The 23657-nt window shown below is 43.5% G+C and overlaps 2 protein-coding genes and 1 non-coding gene across 4 annotated transcripts in view; 1 reads left to right on the forward strand and 2 right to left on the reverse strand.

The window, feature by feature from the left end:
• Positions 1-1390: 1390 nt before the first annotated feature.
• Positions 1391-11445, forward strand: F2 (coagulation factor II, thrombin). The gene is made up of 14 exons (XM_009815020.2): positions 1391-1469; positions 2428-2591; positions 3617-3641; positions 3847-3897; positions 4412-4517; positions 4597-4727; positions 6399-6695; positions 7073-7186; positions 7467-7593; positions 8088-8255; positions 8590-8763; positions 8937-9115; positions 10710-10780; positions 11195-11445. Exons 1-14 carry the CDS (start codon positions 1391-1393, stop codon positions 11336-11338), a joined length of 1830 nt encoding a protein of 609 aa, XP_009813322.1. The 3' UTR covers positions 11339-11445.
• A 3174-nt stretch (positions 11446-14619) lies between these two features.
• The window catches only part of CKAP5 (cytoskeleton associated protein 5), a 41950-nt gene continuing 32912 nt past the window's right edge, over positions 14620-23657 (reverse strand). The window contains exons 33-43 of one of the 2 annotated variants that reach the window (XM_059819335.1): positions 23126-23299; positions 22564-22684; positions 21685-21864; positions 21032-21219; positions 20538-20613; positions 19561-19749; positions 19316-19453; positions 18701-18784; positions 18448-18607; positions 16590-16744; positions 14620-15356 (exon numbers count right to left, since the gene is read on the reverse strand). In XM_059819335.1, the coding sequence (XP_059675318.1) occupies positions 15102-15356; positions 16590-16744; positions 18448-18607; positions 18701-18784; positions 19316-19453; positions 19561-19749; positions 20538-20613; positions 21032-21219; positions 21685-21864; positions 22564-22684; positions 23126-23299 (1720 nt within the window). In that variant the 3' untranslated portion in view covers positions 14620-15101. The remainder of the gene's footprint in view (positions 15357-16589; positions 16745-18447; positions 18608-18700; positions 18785-19315; positions 19454-19560; positions 19750-20537; positions 20614-21031; positions 21220-21684; positions 21865-22563; positions 22685-23125; positions 23300-23657) is intronic. The other variant, XM_059819336.1, reaches the window with a different exon arrangement.
• LOC132317369 (small nucleolar RNA SNORD67) lies at positions 22404-22514 on the reverse strand. The gene has a single exon (XR_009484067.1). It is a non-coding gene; the product is annotated as a small nucleolar RNA SNORD67 (small nucleolar RNA).

A 23657-nucleotide genomic window follows, 5' to 3' on the forward strand; every position in this document is an offset into this window, starting at 1 on the left:
GGCATCCCAGCCATTCCTAACCGTGTCTCTCCAAAATCCCGGGGTGCGCGTGGGTGAGAACAGGGGATACTCTTAGTTGAGGGAGAGAGCCTCTGCAACTGCTCTTTGTACCAGTGGCCACAGAGTCATTCCTCAGCCACCCTAATGCTAATATTTGCACTCCTCCTATGGAGATAAACATTACAGATGTATCTGCTGCACAGAGGCGCAGCACAAAACATGCTCCCTGCCGGCAGAAAGCACTTTTGTGCCAAGTGGCAGTTCCTGAGACTACCCCCACCCTGCCTTGCTTTCTGCTGGTTTCTCACTGTGCCAATTCTCTGCTTGCAGTAGGAATCATCAGAGCTTTCCCAGCTCTGGTAGCCCAGTTCTTGACTTACTAGCTGATGTCGTGACATCCAGACTATTGCTGCCTCCCTCTTCCTGGAAGCTCTTGTTTTCCTGGCTGGTTTTGGGTGTGCTAGCTCCTTGCTCGTCAGAGCTTCTGTTTCCTTTTGGATGTACTTTTGTATGTTCCACTGGGGTGGGAATAAAAGGGGGAGCCCAAACTTCATGCTGCTGCTTCCTCCTCTGCTCCCCTGGGAATTGTAACGCAGTGGGAAGTATGCACTGCAAATCGCATTGCTGACCTAACTGGGAGGAAAATTGAAATTCCACATGGGCTGCCGCAGGCACCCCTTCTGCTCCTCGGCATGGGCGAGGGAGAAGGGGAAGACTTAAACTGTGTGTTCTGGAGCCAGAATAGCTGGGGCTGAGCTTGCTGATAACTGCAGGGAGAAAAGACAAGGGGACTCTAGGGGGAAAAAGCGGGGGGGGGGGGGTCTTGCAGCTGAAAAGAGAACGACTGGGAATGGCTAAGGAGCTCTCGACGTCTTGCTGCATGCGAGGCTACTAGAGCACAGCCTCGGAGAAGAGTCAGCGGCAGGGACCTGAGCCAGCACGGTGGGGAGGCCGTGACGGTGCCGAGAACTGCAGAGGAATGGAGCAGCACTGAGGGAAAAGGAGTGAGCGGCTCTGGCTGGGGGGGCTGTGAGCTGGCAGAGACCTCTCCATGGCAGCCCGAGTTCTCCCTGCGCCCTGGGACAAGCTTGTCCTCTCCCTCCTCCTGCCATCTTCCCTGATATAAAATGGGATGCTAATTTTAGCCTTATGGGGATCCAGAGATATTTTGCTTGGCTTCCACCAATTAAGTAAGAAAATGAAGATGCTCTGAAGGGAGGGAGAGATGCCAAGAGAGGAGGGATAAGAGGAGCCTCAGTCCCACCGTCCCTGACACATCACGACCTCTGGAGTCCTGTTTCTTCATTCTGGTTCAATATTAACCCAGCGGGGCTGTGACTCCGCTTATTCTGCTCCCTTTGCATTTCCCCTGCAGCCAGGGCTGTACAGCATGGCGCACAACAAAACCAGCGTACTGCGGGGCCTGCTCTTTTCCAGCCTTCTGCAGCTCACACTGAGCCATGCCGGAGGTAAGACTCAGTGGCACAGGGAGAAGGGCAGTACCGGTGGGTGACAGAAGGAAGAAAGATGGGGTTATTTCTTCCCAGGGGTAAAGGGAGGGGAAGGTTTTCTCAGTAAGGCAGGAAGAGCTTCTAAAAGCTTGAAGTTGGGAGGGAAAGGGTGCCAAGAGTGGAGTGAGCACAGGGCTTTGCTGCGGGGGAACGCAGCAGCATCCAGCAGCTGGCAGGGATGGCTGGTGGCAACAGCTCAGGGGATTTTGTGGGTCACCTCGGAGATGGTGGGGAAGGAGAACGTGGCTCAGCCCAGGACCTTGTGTAGTCACAGCTGTGGACCTTTTTGGGCTGGAGTTCCTCAGCTGACCTGGGCGGCTGCAATTCTCCATTCCCCCCCCAGCCACCCCTTATCCAAACTTTAGGTCATACGCAGTACGCAGCCTTCCTGCTCACTGCTCCTTTTCTCTTATCAGAGCCTCTACTTCAACTATCTTTTCTTAATATGAGGTTAGGTCCTCTCTGACCCACTGCTGTGTGGGGGGAGACCTGTAGGCAGGTCTCAAATCAGGGTCTCTGAACATGAAGATGGAACCAAGCTGTGCCTATCGCAGTGGTCTGGGGTTGGCAAGACAGAAGTACAGCGGCTGGCAGGGAGCAGTAGCAGGCTCCAAACAAACAAGGCTCTACCTAACTGCAAATGAGCAGAGCAGCTTTGCCAAGGATAGCAGAGGATTCCTGTCACTGCTGTTGCATAAGTGATACCAGCCCTGACAGATGAGTTACAGAGAACCTGCTCTGATCATCAGATGGGGACCTGACAGGTCCTGACAGGGCTCCTCCTCTCCGCACTGTGGGAGGCTGGGCTGCGGGATCATCACGGCAGCTGTGCGCGATTTTTGGAAGCTGCAAGGGGAGACAAAGGGCCCCTCCCTCTGCGAGCACCCCTTTGACTGGCAGTGTTCTGACCCGGTAGTTTTCCTGGAAAAGGGGCAGGCACTGTCACTGCTCAAGCGCCCACGACGTGCCAACAAGGGATTTCTGGAAGAGATGCTTAAGGGAAACCTGGAGCGAGAGTGCCTGGAGGAGACGTGCAGTTACGAGGAGGCTTTTGAAGCCCTTGAATCCACCGTTCACACGGTATGTACAGGGGACACGGGTGGTCCCAAGAAACCTGTAGTAGAGACTAGCAGGTTGCGCACACAGCGAGGGGCTGGGGTCGTAAGACTCAGTTCTGTGATACAAAGATGAGGCTGATGCATACGTGCCCCAGGCAGAGCTCAGGCTTCCTTAGGGAGCTTCCCTTCTGGAGCCAATCCAGGGAACGCAGCTCAAAACTCAGGTTCTTTTCCCTCCCTTTCCATTTTAAGCACAAAGCAAAAAAAAGAGAGTCTTCCCTCAACCACCAGTCCTGAATTGCATCTTCCACTAGTTCAGCATAGTGCCGCACACATTCAAACCGCCACAGCCCCAGACGCTCAGGGAAGAGCTGGCTCAGCACCCGACCACTGAGTGCAGGTGCCTCAAGCTGCTCTGAGCAGAAGCTTTGACACAGCCCATCCCTTTTTCTGGCTTCCCTTACTCTGCTAAATTTGTTCTGCAACCTTTTGGGATTTGCTCCTAGCCCCAAGGCCAGCATCCATGCTGTATTCCACACCCAAGGATACAACAGTAAACAGATGAACAGTTAGGAGTCTAAGCCAGCAAGGTACAACCTCTGTGGAGTATTTCTAAAGCCATCACCCCCAGGTTGCACAGCAGAGATGTAGATCCAAATCACTGAGCAATACTTACATGTGGTCTGTGGCCTTCGAAGTTCTAGGTTCAGCTTCTTGGACTTCTGCACTGTAGCACAGGCTCTGCTTCCTCGGCGGGTTGATGAAGGTTGTAGGCATCTTTGGTCTCTTTAGAAACAACAGTACTCTCTTGATTCTTGAGTCTGATGGGTGGGAATGTGGTTTTATACCAGATTTTTTGCTTTGTTGGACTCTGTAGTAATTGATAACAACAGAGCTAGGTTAGTCTGTTCTATTTGTTGTGGTGGGGCATTCTCCTACCAGTTTGAACTGCAGCAGCTAAGCAAGGTCTGATGTTCTGTGTCTCTACTCTTAAACATATAATTTCTAAGATAATGTTTTTTAAAATTTATTTATTTATTTTTACAGGAGGCATTTTGGTCAAAATACCAAGGTAAGCTGCTTCAGGTCCTGCAGGTGCTCTGCTCTCCCTTAGGATGCACTGTCCCATCCTGGAGAGATGGCTCCCTACTCTCTTACGAGAGCTCACTTTCCAGGACAAAGCACTTGTGTTTTGTCTCTAGATGATCAACTGGTTCAAACTATGATGTTTATTTGGATTCCTTTCATATAATGTGTTTTTCTTCTTATTTTGCTAGTATGTCAGGGCCTGAGAAAGTCCAGGACAATTCTGGATGCTTGTCTAGGAGGTAAGAAATTCATGTTGACCTCAATCTCCCAGACCCAATGAGTGCCAGGAACTTGCTTCTGGCAGAGTGTGTAAGGAAAAAAATAATCTAGAATTGATGAAGCCATATGATTAGAAAGAAAAATAGCAGGAGGGATGTTTGAAATTCCTTTCTTCCTCTTTATTTCCTCATTAACCATTTCACAAACAACCTAACTCCCCGGTTGAAATAGCATGGGGTAGATACCCTTCTCCTTGTGACACTGTCAGGTGTCCCCAAGCCCAGCCTCTTAGAAGGGCTCTGACCTGTGCCTACAGCCAAAGCAAAGCACAGAGCCTCAGGGTAAGCTCCCTGCGATGAGGCAGAGAGCTTAAGCTATGTGCTCTTGCCACCCCAAGAAGAGAATGCCTGTGCTTCTGCAGGCTCATACATGCAGCAAAAGTTAAAGGGATTTGTGGGATGGTATCTCTGACCTTGAAAAATGCAACACCCATTTCCCCCAGCCCTGGCTTACACCACTTTGGGATTTTCACAGGTAACTGCTCTCTTGGTCTGGGCCAGAACTATCAGGGTACAATTAGCTACACCAAATCAGGGATTGAATGTCAAGTGTGGACAAGCAAATATCCACATATACCTAAGTAAGTTCATCTCCCGCACACCCCTAAAGGGTTCTCCAGGGTGTCTATCCTTCCTAGCCTAACCAGCTTTTTCTCATAGATTTAATGCCAGCATTTTTCCCAACCTCATTGAGAACTACTGCAGGAACCCAGACAACAACTCAGAAGGCCCATGGTGCTACACCCGAGACCCAACGGTGGAACGGGAGGAGTGTCCCATCCCAGTGTGTGGTATGCCTCAGCGCTACACCCCAGCAAGCCCTTCACTGGCAAGGAACACTGCACTGACACCGACACCGATACTAAATGTGTCAAGCAAGGGGAGAGGGATAGGAGGGAGGGATCTTAGACGAACAGAGGTCAGTTGGAGTAGGGGAGCTGCATCTTAAAGGGGAAGGGAGCTGAGGAGAAGTCATTGAGTTGCCCATACATCCACCTTGGCTAAATTCCTCTAACGTGCTGTTTTCTCTAGACTACACTAATCTAGATCAAAATTAAATCCGGTGTCAGCAGTCCCCTGGAATCTACTACAGTTTTGCCAGTCAGGAGCACCCCAAAATCCCAGCTCAGCTGCCTCTAATTTGTGACAGCAATGAGTCATACTGGGGTTTTTTGTCTGAATTCCCACCTTTAGGACAAAACCACTACAGCTTGTGCTTGACTGCCTGCCTTAATGTTCACTCACAGGGAGGGGTGCAGTTTAATACCCACCATCTCAAGAAAAGAGAAGGCACCCTTCTGTCAACATTGCACTTGACAGGATAGTGAACCATCCCCCTACACTTAGACTTTCCCACTCCTTCTCCACAATACAGAGCCGTCTCCCCTGGGGCTTGGTCTCCGTCTCAGAAGAACTGGTAGAAAGCAGAGAACCTTCTCATTTCGATGCTATTTCTCTTCCAAAAGCAGAGACTAGAGGCAACGATTCTTATAAGTGAAAGTCAGAGAGGTCAGCAACCATTTCGATCAAGGGGTGTTCTGAAGTTTTAAAAGTCATTACCATTGCCCTGGTCTGCAATATGGCAAACTGGAAAGAGATACTGCTCTGCTTTGGGGTGATCAGGCATCTGTACTATCTCGCTAGTTAGTTTCTGACCTACAGTAGCTTATTGTTACACTGACACATGCACAGATATGGCAGGACTAGAAAAGCCTTCTTTTTGTGCACAGTTCCTTTGCCATCATGTTGGCATCAGTCAGTCTCACACAGAAGCAGCCTCACCGATTAAGGTGAATGCTACTTGCTCAGTGGCTGTTGTCAGTAGTCAAACAGAGGGTCTCTCTTCACATGGGGATTCCCCCAGTGCACAAGGAGAAGGCAGCATGAGACCAAGCAACTGCCGCGGAACAGATTATCTGGTGCCCACTCACTCAGGAAATGCTGCTTAAAGCTTGCAGCCGTTGGGACACCCGTAAGAAAATGCATGGGAAGTCTGGCAGAAAGATTTTTCTCTTATCATTAGCTACAGAAACATTGGCAAAAGTTAAACTTGCTATTTTAGTAGTGTATCATGGTAAATATGGTCTAGTTACATATTTGAGAAAAAGGCATTAGAGGCTCTAACACAGCAGCGTTAGGACACCTGAGACACTCACCCATCCCTCGAGCTGGTTCTCAAAGATACCTCAGAAAGAAACACGATGTTGTCTCTCACATCCTTGTGGCAAAGAGAAGTGTGATGAGTAGTGCTAGCCTCACATTACCTCCTGTTGAAACAACCACCTCCGACACTGCAACGTTGTAGAGGGCCACCACATGCATGGGAGCACGGTGGGAACCCCCAAACATAATGGGGTGCCCCATGGAACTCTGGGCTTTAGTAAAGGGCCTCCGACGCTATTTGCTAACAGTACTTCTGAGTGCAAAGCTACGGCTTAAATCACAGCTCTCTGTCTTTCCAGGTGAAGAAAGGACAACAGTTGAATTTACTCCACGGGTCACACCACCAGCCCCAGTGGAGCCCTGCGAAGAAGAGAAAGGCATGCTTTACACCGGGACCCTCTCGGTCACTGTGTCTGGAGCTAAGTGCCTGCCGTGGAACTCTGAGAAAGCCAAAGAGGTGCTGCATGGAAAACGCATCGACCCAGAGGTGAAGCTGCTGGAGAATTACTGTCGGAATCCTGATGGAGACGATGAGGGTGTCTGGTGTGTCACAGATGAACCACCCTACTTTGAATATTGTGATCTGCACTACTGCGGTGAGAAGCCTGCATTGGTTTGGGTAGGCACGCTTGTGAGGCAGTGGCAAAGAAAAGCAGTATGTGCGACTGGGGTGAAGTGCTTGGCCTGGGATGCACAGACAAGGAAGTATGTGCACCACATCTGTGGAAGTCCTGTTTGTCCAAATATCACATGGACTAATCTGCTGTACATGTACAGAGCTGTTACGTCTCTCAGGTGTTCTCTTCTCCCTGAAAACTCACACAGGTAGACAAGGAGCATTAAAAAGAGCAGCGGTTTGCAAACATCATTCCGTCATCAGACCCACTGTGTGGGGAAAGAACATCTACATTGCTGATAATTATGGAAACTGCAGCTAGGCCTTTTACCATGTTTGTCTTTCTGTCTCTCTCAGACAGCTCGCTAGAGGATGGGAATGAACAGTTGGAGGGAATATCAGGACGTACTACCATCTCTCAAGAGTTCAAAACCTTCTTTGATGACAAAACTTTTGGTTCAGGCGAAGCAGGTAAGCAAAAACTCTAGATACAGCATCACAGTTTGTAGAAAGGCTGCAGCTTCTTCCCACAGGGCACTCACTCTTCCTCAGATACACCAGCTTGCCAAATGCTGCCAAAAGCAGGGGGAGATATTTAAATTCCTTGAAGGACCCTCAGAAGTTAATTTCCAGGTACAATCATGTAGCTAGTAAACACGTCCTTCCTAGGCTCTTCCAGCTTAGCATGCTGACTGCAGACATTTCTCCACTGTGAAGCAGAGTAACAAAGCCAGATTGTCTCTCTTCTCAGACTGTGGCACTCGTCCTTTATTTGAGAAGAAAAGGGTAACGGACAAAAGCGAGAAGGAGCTGCTAGATTCCTACAGAGGAAGCAGAATTGTGCATGGGGACGATGCAGAAGTTGGCAGCTCCCCCTGGTAAGCGTTATCTTTGCATAGTCCTTCATGGGGAATTGTGTCCCCCTTCTCTTCAGTTGAAGCAGGGGGGGGAGTAAAAGGGCTCTCCCATCTCAGGCAGCATGGGGGCATTATAGCTTCTAATCAAAGCTCCTCCAAGTCATTGACAGGGCTGCACTAAAATAGCTGGAAAGAGACTCTCCTCTTGAGCCAAGTACGCATGCTGGGAAAGCAAGAGTGCTGATGTATTTTGTCTTTGTCTTCCTCTTTCCAGCTTTGCTGGAGCAGGAGAGGATGAGAAACCTCTCCAGGTGAAGGAAATGGGGTAAATGGCCTACTACATAGAATATACATGCCCGGAGAAGACTTTGGCTAGAGAGTCACATATGTGGTTGTCTTTGTCAGTAGGGCACAACGCTCTCCCCTGCTCACCGCAAATTCTGCGTGACACCAAGACACATTCAGCCAGCCACACCTTTGGTCCTGCTAAGTCCTCCTCCCTCCTTGTCTCTCAGGCAGGTGATGCTCTACAAAAAGAGTCCTCAAGAGCTGCTGTGTGGTGCCAGCCTCATCAGTGACAGCTGGGTCTTGACTGCTGCTCATTGTCTTTATTATCCACCCTGGGACAAAAACTTAACTACAAATGACATCTTGGTGCGGATTGGCAAGCACATAAGGGCAAAGTAAGAACCTGGATGAAGTGGGAGGGAAATAGCCTTCCTCTTGGAGGAATGAGGTACAACGAGGTTGGGCTATCTTTCGGTATCCAAGGAAACATCCATAGCCAATGTCACAGGCCTCTCAATAATGAGATCTACTGGAGCTGTCATTTGCTGCTCTTGCTGATCCTCAAGGCTAAAGTGAAAGGGAGGGCAGAAGCGTGGAAAGTCTAAAGGGGTGCTCCAGTGTAAAGCCAGTATTGTCTCCGAGGGTAAAAAGCACCCGAGAGTATCTTGAACCCTAGAAGACTCTCAGTTAATACTGTACAGCAAGTTCTTTCCTACATGACTATTTCAGATATGAAAAGAATAAAGAGAAGATTGCTCTGTTGGATAAAATCATCATCCATCCCAAGTACAACTGGAAAGAAAACATGGACCGAGACATTGCACTCATGCATTTGAAGAGACCCATCATCTTCAGTGACTACATCCACCCTGTCTGCCTGCCTACCAAAGAGGTCGTGCAGAGGTGAGGAGACTGTCCCACAGTCTTAAAACTACAGGGTACAAAAGCCTCCTTTGGGCCTTCAAAAAAAAAAAAAGACAGCAAAAGATACCTTATTTAGGCTATTTGCAGCAAAAGAGCCAGGCAGGAGAAAACTGTTACAATACATTTGATTATACTCATGCTTCCTTCCTCAGGCTGATGCTGGCAGGTTACAAAGGGCGGGTAACTGGTTGGGGAAACTTGAAAGAAACATGGGCCACTAGCCCAAACAACCTCCCCACAGTCTTGCAACAGCTCAACGTGCCCATTGTAGACCAAGATATCTGCAAGGCATCCACCAAAATTAAGGTCACTGACAACATGTTCTGTGCAGGTAAGTAGCGCTGGAGACGCAAGGCCAACTTGCCCCAGAAGACAGGGGCTCCTGGTGGGGCTGACGCAAGGTTACTTTCTTATAAATTTGCAAATACCCTCCATAAAGAATAACTTTCCTATGATAAGAACATTTTCAGCTCTCAGAAAATGTGAAGGCTGCAGAACTTAAAGCTATGAATAAAGTTTTAACACCATGCAATGCCAGGATAACTAGCCTGATGACACCACTCTGCTAGGTATCAGCAACGGCTGTGTGAGAACTGAGCACGTATCAAATTATCTTTTCACCAGTATATGGAACAGTTCAGTGACTTCCTAAATTAAAGGCTGCACACCAGTTACCCTACACAGTAGCCAAACAACCCCTCTTCTCTACTAGCTTGTCTCAACCTTTTGGAGCCTATTCATACTTATGCCCACAACTTCTGTGGCAATAAGCTCCACAGATTAGTTAGGCATGTGTGAAAAATGTAATTCCTCATGATCTGTTAAATTTCCTGTCCAATAAATTTGAAGAGGTACACATCTATACCCATAACTTAAGAAAAAATATTTCTTCTCCATGTCATATGCTATTTTATGGACACTTTACAGCTCTGACATTTCTCTTCCAAGCTGAGAAGTATTTATTTAATCTTTCCTAATATAGAAGGCATTCTGTACTTCTGATAATCCTTGTTGTACCTTCCTAAATCTCTTCTGGCACTACACCATTTTTGAGAGAGAATAGAAGCAAACACAGAATTCAAGATACAAAGAGACTATGGATTTATGTACCGGTTTAATACTTTCTGCTGTATTCTTCATTTGTGCAGGCTTTATCAGTCCCTACAAGTAAATCTCCAGTGATTTTCGACTGAGTTTGTGCTGCTTGCATCTAATAACACATATGATTGCATGAGTTAGGATGGAAGCCAATTTCATGAGTACACTGACAATACAGTGTTCTTACTGTTTCTTTTTCTAGACAACGTTCTTGAAAAATAGCCAAGATGCAGGCATACAGCAGAAAAGGGGAGACATGGGTGATGGGAAAACACAAAGATACTGTCTAGTTCATCAGGAATTAAAGTGAAATCCCTTTCCTCTTCATAGCGAGACTGTAGGAAGAATCAGTCAGCCGGGGGAAAGAAAGAGCAGAGCCTGCAGAATGACAGGAAAGTGAAAGCGAGGACGTCAATGTGTCTCTGAAGTAAATAGAATGAAAGAACAGGATACATGGAGTATCACGCACAGAAGTTTAAGACAAGAGAAAGGCACAGTTGCTCTAGCTCCAGCTGTTGAACATAGTGGCAGCTGACACGATCAGCAAGTCTGATGAAAGAAAACAGGAATGAGAGCACAGAGGGTGAAAGAATATGGTGGATTCAGGAATGTTACAAAGACAGAAGCAGAGTTAGCTGTTTTATATATAATATAAAAAACAAAGCAGTTTTTTAAATTGAAGTCCAATAGTTGGCAGAAACAGTAAGGAATCTTATGGCTATCAGAAAGTTTATGCAGCAATACTTCAAGGAAAAAGATGGCCAACACCGGCCATCTCCCACCAACTCCCCCTACAATCAAATGTCCACCTTTCTTCTTGCTCGTAGGTTACAGTCCTGAAGACTCAAAGAGAGGAGATGCCTGTGAAGGAGACAGTGGGGGACCTTTTGTAATGAAGGTATGTTCAACAAGTTCAGGTTTGTAAAACATACGGAGCTAGGTTTGTGTTACGCTGAACTTTCATAATAGTCTAAAAAATGGCAGCGGAGATGGAGACCGCTGAGTGGCTGAAGCAAACCCATCTCGTGCTCAAGCTGAGCAACTGAGATGAATCCTGCAGTCATCCAGCCCCATTTCTGTACCGAGTTCCCAGCACATACAGAGATCAGCTGCAGAATGCATGAGTGATGGCCAATTCTCACTTACAGGTTTAAGAGTAGAGACAAAATTACTCCAAGCAGCTATGTTATTTAGTAGATGCCAGTCTGAATTCCAAAGCAGTATCCATCACTAAACAGGCTAGGGCGCATACAAGGCTTAGATGTGAAAGTCTCTTACCTCCTTGTGCCAATCCCGTTTTTCTTCGCTTTAGAACCCAGATGACAACCGTTGGTATCAAGTGGGAATAGTTTCATGGGGAGAAGGCTGTGACCGAGATGGCAAATATGGATTTTATACCCACGTATTCCGCCTGAAAAAGTGGATGCGAAAAGCCATCGAAATACACGGGCGATAGAAGTGTTTACCTTGCTTGCTCTCAGTTTTGCTACAATGCTCCACTTCTTAAAAATATAAGCATAGAAAATCCTGAAATAAAACAGTTATATCCTTACAACTGAAAGGAAAGTGTTCTCCCTTGAAAATAAAAGTTCTCAAACCCATCTTCTTCCTTTTGTTCATGCTGACTTTAGTTGCACTTGAATCTAAGCCATCACAGCAGCCAGGGGTATCAACAGAATGGCACTAGTTGTACTGCTAATTACCTGTTGTGTTTCAAGCAAATGCTCCTCCTTTCTATCAGCTATAATCATAAACAGATTTTATACCTCAGATGATGGCCTTAAATCAGTCACAGTAAGCACGACTGTGCCCTCAGGCACTGTCCATTTCCTCCCTTCAAGTCAACTCATTTTCTGTTCTAGAAATTGAGCCAAGAATGTACTGGAGATACACACCCTACAGTAACTGTGGCATTACACAAAACACCAATACCAATGTCAAAGGTAAAGCAACTATAACCTGTTTTGATAAGACAGGCATCGTTCTCAGCTACAACAGCAGACAACAAATACCAGTACCACTCTTTACAAGGCTAGCATCTTAAGAAGTTACAGATGCCAGCTGTATGCAATTCATCCTACAGAGGAATATAGGCTTGAATACCGTAAGTGGCACTTCCATTACTGAATGGCAGTAACTTTCCACGTGGTAGGTGGTGCTGGGTCCTCAAAGCATATTTTCCACCTGCATAGCGAGACTCAGAAGGAAGCAATTCATACAGTCATTGTCAAAGGGCCTCCAATGGAAGCATCCTGCACTACATCTGTTTGGTTGTCTTATAAAGCCTGTTTAGGGATCACTCCCAAAAGAAGCTTCAGTTCTTTCATGAACTCCTCTTTAGCAGCAATTTCTGGATCACCGAGGACCCAGCAGTAAACACATATTCTTGACTAGCCAGTTTGTTCAGCCCAATTTTCTCTTAAAGTAACCATGAGATTTGGAAACTGTCCTTCCTCCCTATGACACCATATTCCTAAACTCCTCATTCACAGTGCCATCAAGTCACAGAAACAGGCAACAGTGAAATTTTGTTGTGCTTCATGCAGAGTATTAAGCAGCTGAGTGACTGTTTTGTTGTGCTTCATGCAGAGTATTAAGCAGCTGAGTGACTGTGTTGAAAAAGTGACAGTAGAGGTAACTATCTGAAATTAGTTGGATATAAACAAAGTTATTGATCAATTAGTGTCTGGCCACCTCCTTGAAGATGGCTCATTTGGGAACCAACTTGAAGACAGCTCAATTTGATTGCCCAAAGAAAACAAAAACCTCTCAAAGACACCTGAAGAAAGAAACCTCAAGAGCTCAAGTTCCACAACTGCTTAAAGTCATTGATAACCACAGGCATCAGACACTGAACATATTTAGCCCTCCTAATGTTTAAATTTTTAGCCTTACCTTTTCACTGCTATCTAATAATCTGTGAGAAACTGTGTATCTAAGAGGGGAACCAGGACCATACAGTTTTTGGAGAAAGTCACTGTTATACTGACTTGTTACAAACAATACAGAGGAATAATTTTTAAAAATCAGTTTAATGTTATTTAAGTATTGTCTGGGCTAAAGATTAGGCTTTATTAATTTATGTGCACAAGTTTTAGTTCAGAACTCCCAGGATATTGAGTCCAACCAAACACTACAGAGACACAGGGCAAAAACTCATTCATAGTAAGCAACTATATCTTCCGCTACTCAATTATTCCTGTATTTCACTTCCAATTCAGCTTCAAATTTAAGATAGTTGTATGCAGGTCTGCAGGCATTGCTGTTTTAACATCCTGAGCTAATTAACAAACAGCTCTTCAGAACATCTGCTGGACATGGTAAAGGAACATATGGATTAATTTATGTGTCAGTAAGTTTCAAAAAGCAGCTAGTAATTGAGAGGTAGTGGCAGTAACTCTAGTGCCAGCCAATACAAACTATTCACAAACAGCCCCAGTTGAAGTGTGCAAAACCTCAGCACTTACCAATAAGGACCAAGCCTCCACATGTCACACAGCTGAGTTCCACAAGGAAGTGCATGCCCACTTCAGGTTAGGAGAGGAGACTGTGACTACTAAATCGAGGCGGTGGAGCAATGAATGGCATCATGTCAATTAACACAGGATGGAGAACGCTCGCAAGTCACCTGCTATCACAGTGTACAAACTCACCATAAGTACCAAGCAGTATTACATCAACTGCAACCCCAACCTAGGGGTCCTGTAAAAGGAAGATTTCAGCCATTTGCAGAAGCTCCGGCATAGATCTGTTGTACAGGTACTAAATTAAAGCCACATTTTTACTGTAATCAGGCAAGATAGTTTCAGTAGCGGCCCTAATGCAGACACTGCTGGTCCACAGAGCAAACAACAAAAGCAGCAGTTACGTGGAACAGATTAAAATCTAGAGCAGAAGTGTGCTATTTTAAGCCTGCCTGTTCAACTCTTCAGTAACTCTGTTCTACCTACAGGACAGATGTGCAGTTTATGCTTCACAACCAGCCCTCATATGGAAGTGCAGTAGTAAGATGAAAACACATCACCTCCCTAGAGATCAAAGGGCTAGAAAGGCTACACAGCGTATGTCTTAATCTTCATACTTGTAGCTTCTGAAAAAGGCTAATCAGAAGACACTCTTACCAAAAAAAAAAAAAGCAGTGGCTACAGCTTTCTCAGACTAGCACCACCAGGTGTCTTAGTTACACAAAATAGTGGGGTTCGCCAACAGCAGATGTTTAAGAGCAAAAAGAATGTGGTAGTGAGGTCTACCTGCACTTGAAAACTGCACAAGAAGAACTGCTTTATCAAATGAGTTCAGGATAGATGAGTCCGCTGACTGTACATCACTGCTATTCTATTCCATATCAACAGCAGCAGGCTCCCTCAGAGAAAGCATTTGTACACAGATGGGACTATGCTTCATCTGGTTAAAGGCATCACAAGGACTAGATAATTCAAAATAAGCATTTCAGCAAACTAAGCGGCCTCAACTTACTCGCAAGTTACAGGAACATATTCCAAAACAAAAAAACCAACTATACGAAAAATGCACTACTGCTTATAGAAGTAAGAGTGCAAAGTCTCAGGAATGCACCCACAGATAGTATATATATTCACTCATCTTCCTTATAATATATCCAAACCCCAAAGTTCATGTCAAGAATAGATTAGTTCCGTTTCTAGATGCCCAGTCACTAACATTCAGGAATAGAGAGCGAATTCTCTAACCAGCAGTCACTGCTGTTCCTACAGAGGCTGGTATAGTTAATGCAAACTTTATTTACAAAAGACACTTAAATTAGTTACTTCATGCCATGTGTCCATACAGAATCAACAGTTCAAGGATTACATGGAGAAGAATTCACAAAATTAAAAGTGAAATCACTAAAGATCTTCTAAGAGTTAAGAACTAGGAAAAGATCTTAAAGACAATTTTACAAATAAAAAAAAGAAGTTATGAGAAACTAGTCTGAGCAAGAGGATGGTTGTTTACAGGTCTGTACACTAAAACTAATACACAGACAGCCTTCTATTGTCAAAGAGATGCTCACTGAGAAGCAGAGTATGTACAAATACTTGTGCCACAATGACTCAATCCCCCAAAATCCACTGTATTATACATAAACCAGTTTGTATACATTAGGCCTAAATGAGGCCATTTAACTATGAAGACTTCTAGTTTAGTAAACTAAAGCTGAAGACAGCCCAAGCAACAATGATGCTCCCTCTCTCGCATCTCTATTTGCGACTGCTTTTTATTCTCTCCAATCTTTTTTTCAAGTCATCGATATTAGCTGCTGCAGAAGAGGGTGAAGCCAGGGTAGTTCCAATGCCAGAGGAATGAGTCTGATTGGAGTCCAGGTCCAGATGTTGGTACTGCTCCCGTGACTCACGGAGCTGGGAGAGCTTACTGTGAAGCATATCCGTAGAGGATGCAACTGTGGGGACTGCTGGTTTAGAAAGCAGAGATGTCAGAGGTGGTCTGTCTTCCTGCTACAGGGGAGGAAAGCGAAGTGTTAGGATAGATAGTGGCAAAAGCCATGTAAGAAGTACAAACCATAAATCAATGGCTTTTCATATTCACAGGAAACACTAAAAACAGAGGAAAGGGAAGGAGCAATACAGCACAGGTGATCTAGATGAATAAAGTCAGTTGCCATCGAAGGCAGAACCAGGCAAAGCTAACTACGGTACTCAATTTCTATCATTTAAGTAGTTCATGTTTAGCTTGATGTCAGTAGGGACACAAAGGAACTACAGCCTTTAAAGATCAAAAATTCACAGCAGACCAGTGTTTTACTGAGATGGCCTGCTGCAGTCTTCAACAACCTGAATTCTAACACCACAAGAGGGAAGTCCATGTTTATGTGCAGCATCAACAGCCAATGAGTTTTCTGGAGGAATGAGAAGAGGAAACTTGGATTGATTGGCAAGATCCACCCTGCCAAAGACTTATAATATCAATTCACTGTTCTTTTACCAATTGATATTTCCATCTGTGTTAATTATCTTGTTATGATCATCTAAGAAATATTGCCCCTCCTCAGAGCTGTGAGCTGATATGCAAGTTTATGTTAAAGGTTAAAACAGTAATACGCCTGGATGACTATTCCTAGAGTGAACATCACTTCTCATGCGGCTGAGCGCAAACTTCAGTAATCGGCGCTAGATTCCTAACACATAGATTGCCGAACAGTTAGAAATTTTGGCCCACAGGTTTCCAATACCAAGCTCATTCAGCATTTCTGTGCCTCAGTATCCATACACCCAAAATACATAAATCTTCATTCAAAGTCTTCATTCAGCTCTTATGGTTGTTTCAGAGCAGAAACATCTAGAATTTCCGCATCATTCAACTCAGACAGAGGTCAATATATGTTAACCTTTAGAGAACAGTAGTTAAGTTATTTGAACCTTTCTGAGACTCAACTACGTGGCAAGGGAAGATACCAAACTACAGGGCTGTAGAAACTACCTGCACGTACACCAGTGCTGAAAACAGAGCAGACTGAAACACAAGCCTACTTGGCCAAGTAATGAGTTTAAAGCCATTTATACTAGGCACGGTGACACGCAGTGAATAGCTAGGACATGCAGTGTAATGAAAGATCATAAATTCTGATTGGAAATTGCCTTTGGCACAGAAAAAACAATCATTTGAATTCTTAAAAAAGTGCAAATGAAATGCCTCCCCTGGGGATTTACAAGTGTTGTCAAGTACAATACCTTTGCATTGTCAAGGCCACAACGCTGCCTGAGGATTTTTAATCTTTCCAAGTAAACTGAAGGCCCCACTTCCTCCCCATTTGTGTTTCCTATAGATGAAGATACAGTGTGGGTAGAAGCAGGAACACATGTTCCTTCCATCTGAGGAGAAATTCCTGGAAGATGAGGGGAAGGGGGGAGGGGGGAAAAAGAAAATAAAAATAAAATATTAAAAATATCAAAAAAGTGTAAACCTCTTGGTCAGTTCCTTGAAATGAAGGATCAATCAACCTATAAACTACCAAGCTATTTACATTTGCTAGTATAGGCATGTCAGCCCTTTCATTTCCTTGCAAGAGTGACAACTGAAAACCAAGAAAAGAAATTGAGACATTTAAGAAGTGGCAGCAGAGCAGCTCCAGAAGTAGTGCCAAGGCTGATAGCTGAAGACGACAGCGGGGGGGAGAGGAAGATGCTGATGTGGATCAGCAGTAACTGTGATGTCCAGAGAGAACTCTGCAATTGGCAGGATGAGAAATATTTGGAGTCTTCTGTCTTTTTCTAAGTTTAGCAGTACTTCTGGGCAGACCTCACCACTGATTCTAACTTCTCTTTACCTCTCGTTCACGTAACTTAAAGCTGCTGCTTCTTCTAATTCAATCTGAAATAGTGATTTCTGGAAGGCACGTAGCACGGTTTTTAAAGCTTCCCTACCAGGAGGCTAGGAAAGGATTCTACATTATGAAAAAACCCTTTCCATTCTGAAATGAACAGCAAGTTCTAAGACTTATTGTGGACAGGGGTTTGTTTTCACTAGTTTACCACAAGGGTATTTAAATAGATAAAAGGAGAATTAAGGTTAAGCATTTATACTTTAGTCTAAATAAAGCACAGTTACAAGATGGAACAATATCCTTTATTATATCAAACTATTATAGTTAGGAAGGGGAAACAAGACAAAATTGGGGCACGTAAATTCTGGTTTGAAGTCTCTAACTGTTGAACTAACATTTCTTGGTTGTACAGATGTTTAGTATGAAGGGTAGAATTTTCTGTCCTATCCAGTCAGGCATATTTAGGAGGTTCTGAAAGAAACTTACATCGTCTTCCTAAAGTAATTTACAATACGGGGATAGGAGAAGGAACAGTAGTAGGAGAAAAGGCTAAAGTCTCACAGGACACTGAAGTGTGAAAGAAATGAAAGTTAAAGGTAGTTTCGCCAGACTGTATCAGTTTTTACTGCCAGCTAATCATTTGTCACATTCCCTCCCTAATATTACATTAAGTACTCATCTGTGCTTATCTGCAATGAAAAGACTCACTAACAACCTAAGTGTTTTACAGTAATTTATCCAATTAAAAAGCTGATTTACTGGAAAGGGGTCATCACAAAGACTACTACAGAAACAGTTCAGGTTTATTTTAAATAAACTTTTCGATTCCACAGTAAACAATACTCTATCAAAAAACCTCCTGTACCATTTTAGTAACCAAAAGGTAAAAGGAGAATCTGACAGCTGCTGCTGTTATAAACCAGCTGTATACTTCACAGAAACAATTCTTAATACCATACAGATGAAGCATAGGCTAATGTTGAACCCACACTACAGGATACGAATTAGAACCACTTGCTTACCAAACCTTTCAGATGTTTTCTACTTTTAGTGTGACAATGGTTACAACATCTCTTTTTTGTAACAAAGAATGCATAGTCCCTGCAAATGGTGCCTCATGAAGCAACACAAGTGCCAAGAAAATACGTGACTTGCTTTGGAAATCCATAAACATCTGCAAATGTTAGTTTCTACCAGGGGACATGTAACTGCCCTCCTTATATCTCTGCTTCTCATAAATGAATCAGTTTTACTGTAACATGTACCTGTAGAAGCAGCAATGCGTCCTTTCCCCTCCCGTTCTGTTTCTATCAGCCGGAGCCCTCTTTCCACATAGCTCTGGAAGAACTGAGATGAGTTCTTCAGGAAAGGCTCAATGTCTGCATCAGAGTATTTCTTTTTGTATTCATACAGCTCTGCCAGACCCTGGGAGGGAAGAGTTCCTGTGCATTACTACAACTGCTGCATACACCATTCTAATGTATCATGCCCTCTTCCTTGCAGGAAGGGAACACTTACCTCCTTAGTGTTCTCCTTGGAGCCAATCTTCTTAAATATTTCTGCCAAAATATCGTTAACTTTGGCCTTCGAAGCCTTTTCCTCCTAAATAAATAAAAGGAGACTTCTAAAACAAAGTGAATAAAAACAAAGGGAGGTGAGACGAACCTACAGTGCCCTCAAACCTGCTAGCTGGATACAGAGCTTCCAAGATGGAGAAAAGCTTGACGTGATTAGAGTTTTACATAGCCACTGTTTACAGAGAATGAGAGTAAGGACATGATCAAGCTGTAGGACTCCTCCTGAGAAGCCAGTGTTTAAAACCTGTTTTGGGTATTGTTAACTTTTAGTAAATCAAATGCAGTATCAGGCAGCCTAAAACCTGTGCTGCACATCTGAATGTCCTGGAGAGCACTTCATCCCGGGATATGCACAGAATATTCAGGTAATAACAAATACACTGCAAGCTCCCAAACCAGCCATAAATAAAAGTGAAACTAGAAAAGTATTTCCAACACTAGTTGCATGTTGGAAAGGCAATTACTACTTCATATTCCACAATCACGAAATTAAGCTTGTTTCTTAAATAAATTGCCTTACTTTCCCTCTCCTTACCAACACATTTACATTACTTACTATGCGAGAAGCCCCTTTTTCTGTGTCCTTATCAGCTTTGCTTCCAGTCTGGTCCATGGAGTGTTTCATTACTCTACACAGGTGAGCCTCCAGCTCAGACTCATTTTTGTTGTCTATCATTGTTAAATGATCTAAGATCTAAAAGGAGAAAAAAGGGAATAAATTAATAATAATAAAAAAAGGAATAGCTTTAGAGACTGCATGAACATCCAATTTAAAAGTACATGACTAGTGAGTGCTCTGACCTTGGGCCCTTTCAGCTTGCACAGGGTGTGAAGCAGAGTCTTCAGTGTCCTTATAGGAAATTCACTCTTACATTGCTTCAGCTTCTCTTTGGGAAAGACCTTCATGAAAATGTGAATATCCAGTAGAATCCGATCCAGATTGATGCTATTAATGGTTTCCGGAAGAAGACGCACCATTCTCCACAGACACTGGAATGAGAGGCTGACTTGAAGAAAGACAACTTAAGAAAGAAGCATTTAATTATATAAGGAGAGATTATACAAAACTATCATTGAGCCATTTCACTCCGCTACCACATACAGACAGGGACCGTGTCTGTCTGCTCAAGCTATGTTTGCACTGGTACATACTTTGTCTTTGTAACTAGCTGTACTTTATCCAGATCCTTCTTTAGAGCTGATGCATAAAAGTAGTGCTGACTTCTCTACCAGTAACAGGAGACTGAACGCTTTGTGTGAAGAAATCTCAGCAGATAATGCATATACGCTATACACAACCACACAGAGCACAAGTTCTTTAGGTTTAACCTCATTAAGAATGCCCAAGCTGTCTTTAAATCATGCCAGTTACAAAAGGGTGTCGTATTATAAAAAAAGATCATACCCATGCTTTAAGTGCAGACATTTGCACGTTCACTCTGCCTATCCTTAGAGATGACAAAATACAAGCCAGCTCCAGCCTGGGACTGTTTGAATCCATAGCACAGTGCTGTGCCTAAGCAAATAAGCCCAGCAGGTGACTCCACACCGCTGTATGGAGTTTGTATTAGTATACACAAGTTTCTGTAAACTGTTAGCAGGTGTTAAGCTCCCTCCTGGCATAGATGAAGTCACTATACGTAACATCTAATTATAAGATTAATTATAATAAATGTTTCAAGTTATGGACACCCTTTTTTTTTTTTAATATATCTGTTCTTTCAGCTAAGTTGATTCAGATAAACCAAGTAAGTTCAAAACCTCTACTACAGGCTCACCTTCATGACAAGTTCTGAAAACTTAGGAGAGCTGGCTGTCGCTAGCAGACTGTCTTGGAGCAAAACAAGCAGAGCACTAGAAGGAATAAATTTGTAAAATAGTTACACAGGAAAAGTGCTACACACAAAAAAAGATGCCCACTCCCCACAGAATACCACACCAGATACTGGGGTTAGTCCAGCAGTTTACGTCATGTTGTGTAACAGCTCTTTCTTTCTTTCTAGTATGTTACAAGAGTTTAAGAGGCAGTCTGCTGAACTACGAAGCATACAGAAACATACTGAGGTGGTTCATTTAGCCTGTCTCCAGCTGTGCAGATTGTGCAGTCAAATTCTGATCACCACTGACAATCAGTGATGATTCTTCATTAGCCAGCTGAATGATTCTACAGACATCACTCTTTGCTTACAGAATGACTAACAAACTCAGCCATTCAAGGAACACACAAGTACAGGTGAAGAGAAGTAGTAAGTGCGCAATTTTCATTATATACCTCAAGATGTTGGTCTGGTCAGACTTTTCCAGAACTTTCACTACCAAAAGGTTGACTGATCGGATGACCTGCTCACCCTCCTCAAGGTCTTCAACCCGAGAATCCAGCATTAATGTAATAAGACCATGCATTAGGTCCTTCAGCACACCAGTGGAGGCCTCTCGAGCCAGACTTTCTATCTGAAATAGCTACAAATTGAAGACAATATTAGAGTTCTCCCTGCACGCAATGCTTTAATATAGGGATTTCTCTAGACTACACTGTCAAACCATTTGACATTCCCCTATCCCCGCCAACACCAAACAATAAAAATGCAACTAGGAAGAAAGTTATTTCTACTGAGTGACTTCTCAAAATACTTAGGCCACCAACTAAGCACTCAACAGGTAAGGAATGTTAGAACAGAGCTTAATAAAGTGTTAAGAGTGGCCATATTCTGCAGAAGCAACAAACAGACCTTCTTCCCGCCCCCAATTTCTCATTCCCCACTCCCTCACAAAAGGTCCATTGGTGACCAGACAATTAGCAACAAACCTTCGTAAGTAAGACTCAATAGTAAGCTAACCTAGGTACAGGACAGACATTCCATTCTCCTGCCACTTCTGCACAGAAATTATTTGCTCTTCCCCTTAACTTTTAGGTCAAAGCCTTACCGAGATCATGCTCCCAATAATACAGCTGTAAAGTTTGACTATCTCATCTTTGTCCAGCTTCTCATCTGCCATGTGCGTATTGTAGATTAGCCGAAGCTGCATGAATGTAGCTATTAAGAATTGGTCAATGTGGCCAGACATAGCTTCTGCTTTGTCTTCCTGTCTGAGAACCTCATCAATCTAAGATTTAAAAACAAAACACCCAAGTAAAGTCAACATAACGCAAACAGTGCAAAATAACTATAATTCAAAAAAACTTTTCTATAGGAAAGGTCTTGCCCTGACAAATCTATTTGCCAAGGCATTTGTATTCTAAGCTTTCACCTGAAATCAGTAGCCACAGACTTCTATTGCTTATCCCAATAAAACCAATTATTGATCTTTTAGAGAACTGCAATCCTATCCTGCACACAAATGAAAACATGAAATGCTGCATTATGAATTCTGGAATTAACAGCTTTATGAAATCTTCTAGCTAAAATACTTCTAAGTAGTTAAAGCCACCCTAGAAACACATAAAAGCTGCAAGGCAAGACAATTCTTTTGCTGAGGATCTGTAGAACAGTTCACTTTTAAATGTTAAGTCTCACTGGCTTAAGTGGCTTTTTCAAACTGTTTTTGTCAAGTATTTGTACTATAAGAGAGATATGCTATTTTTTCTTAGTGTTTCTGTGTTGAGAGTCTATTTTACATCATCCAAGTGGAATTTCTATTGCTAAAGCGAGTCAGATGGCCCCTGTGCACTTAGTTTTGTCATCAGGGAGATTCTGAGCAGAGTCCATGTCACCTGACATGATTGCTCCACCACAGTGCAACTCATCACCCTCGCAGACAAATAGTTTAGTACAGTGTGATTAGTTGCTACCTTAATTCGCTTACCTGTGCCAGAGCCTGGATGCTTGTATTTATATCACCACTAGCTACTTGGGAAATGACAAAGTTGATAGTAGAAGCTGTGTTGCTGTGCATATCATCGAAGTGTGGGGACACAGCACGGATTCTAAACAGTTGAAGAAAACAGGATTCATTACTCTTTGGAGAGACAGCTCTAATTTACACTGAACTGCTATATTTCAATGACAGTTTATAGAGACAACAAAAGGATTTCATTCTTCACAAAGGATACTCAAGGAAGGAATCATTCCTTTCAACATGTCTGTTGCACTACTTGCAAAAACACTGATGATGCATTTACAAACTCAAGATCCTTTTACTATAAAAACACGTAAGCAGAACTCAGGTTCTTCATCAGAAATAACTGCTCTCCAGATTCCAGAACAGTATAATAGACCCTTGCTTTCACACCTTTCTTCAAATTAGCTGATACTACCTTCTTCTGTAAACAAGTCTCAATGGAGAAACTAGCATGGTCAATTCAGCTTCTCAAAATAGTTTTTAAGTAGCCCTACTGGTTTCACTTACAAGTTATAACTAGACTCACTTGGGCTCAGGAATCAAGACTGGCTCAAAGATGTCATCTAGTTTGTGCTGTACGAGTGCTGGCATCTCACATCTGACAGTACTGTTGTCATTTTCAATTTCATCAAGATCCAGCTGAAATTCTCGTGGAACTGTATGCGCCGTCTCAGAGTGACTGCCCATGTTGCGATTTTGGCTATAGAAACCAGGAGAGAGGTGTTTATTTTATATACACAAGAGGCACGAGTACTAGCACTAGCATCCACTGGTAGCCCTAAAGCTCTCATAATAGAATAGCATAGATTTTGAAGTTCTGATTTTATTCAAGCCCCTTAATAACCCTTTGCCTTTCCCCTAGCTATCAGCAAAACAAGCTTTTGTAGGCCAGAAGAGCAGCTACTAGTTACTTGCCTTCCTAGTTTCTCTTATAACCCACCATGAGACCCCCTGTATCCCTGATAGGTATGCCCTGGTTTATTTTGAGAAATATCTAGCACAGTTTAAAGTAGTATTAATGGAATATAGCATTAAAGTTAATGAGTGGCTTTTTTTTT

Source organism: Gavia stellata, chromosome 7 (assembly GCF_030936135.1).
Source record: "Gavia stellata isolate bGavSte3 chromosome 7, bGavSte3.hap2, whole genome shotgun sequence".
NCBI classification, from domain to species: Eukaryota; Metazoa; Chordata; class Aves; order Gaviiformes; family Gaviidae; genus Gavia; species Gavia stellata.

Coding starts and splice junctions, on each gene's coding strand:
- F2 (XM_009815020.2), top strand. CDS start 1,391: ATGGCGCACAACAAAACCAGCGTACTGCGGGGCCTGCTCTTTTCCAGC. Junction 3,642..3,846: donor ATTTTGGTCAAAATACCAAG/GTAAGCTGCTTC, acceptor TTATTTTGCTAG/TATGTCAGGGCCTGAGAAAG. Junction 10,781..11,194: donor GGGGACCTTTTGTAATGAAG/GTATGTTCAACA, acceptor TCTTCGCTTTAG/AACCCAGATGACAACCGTTG.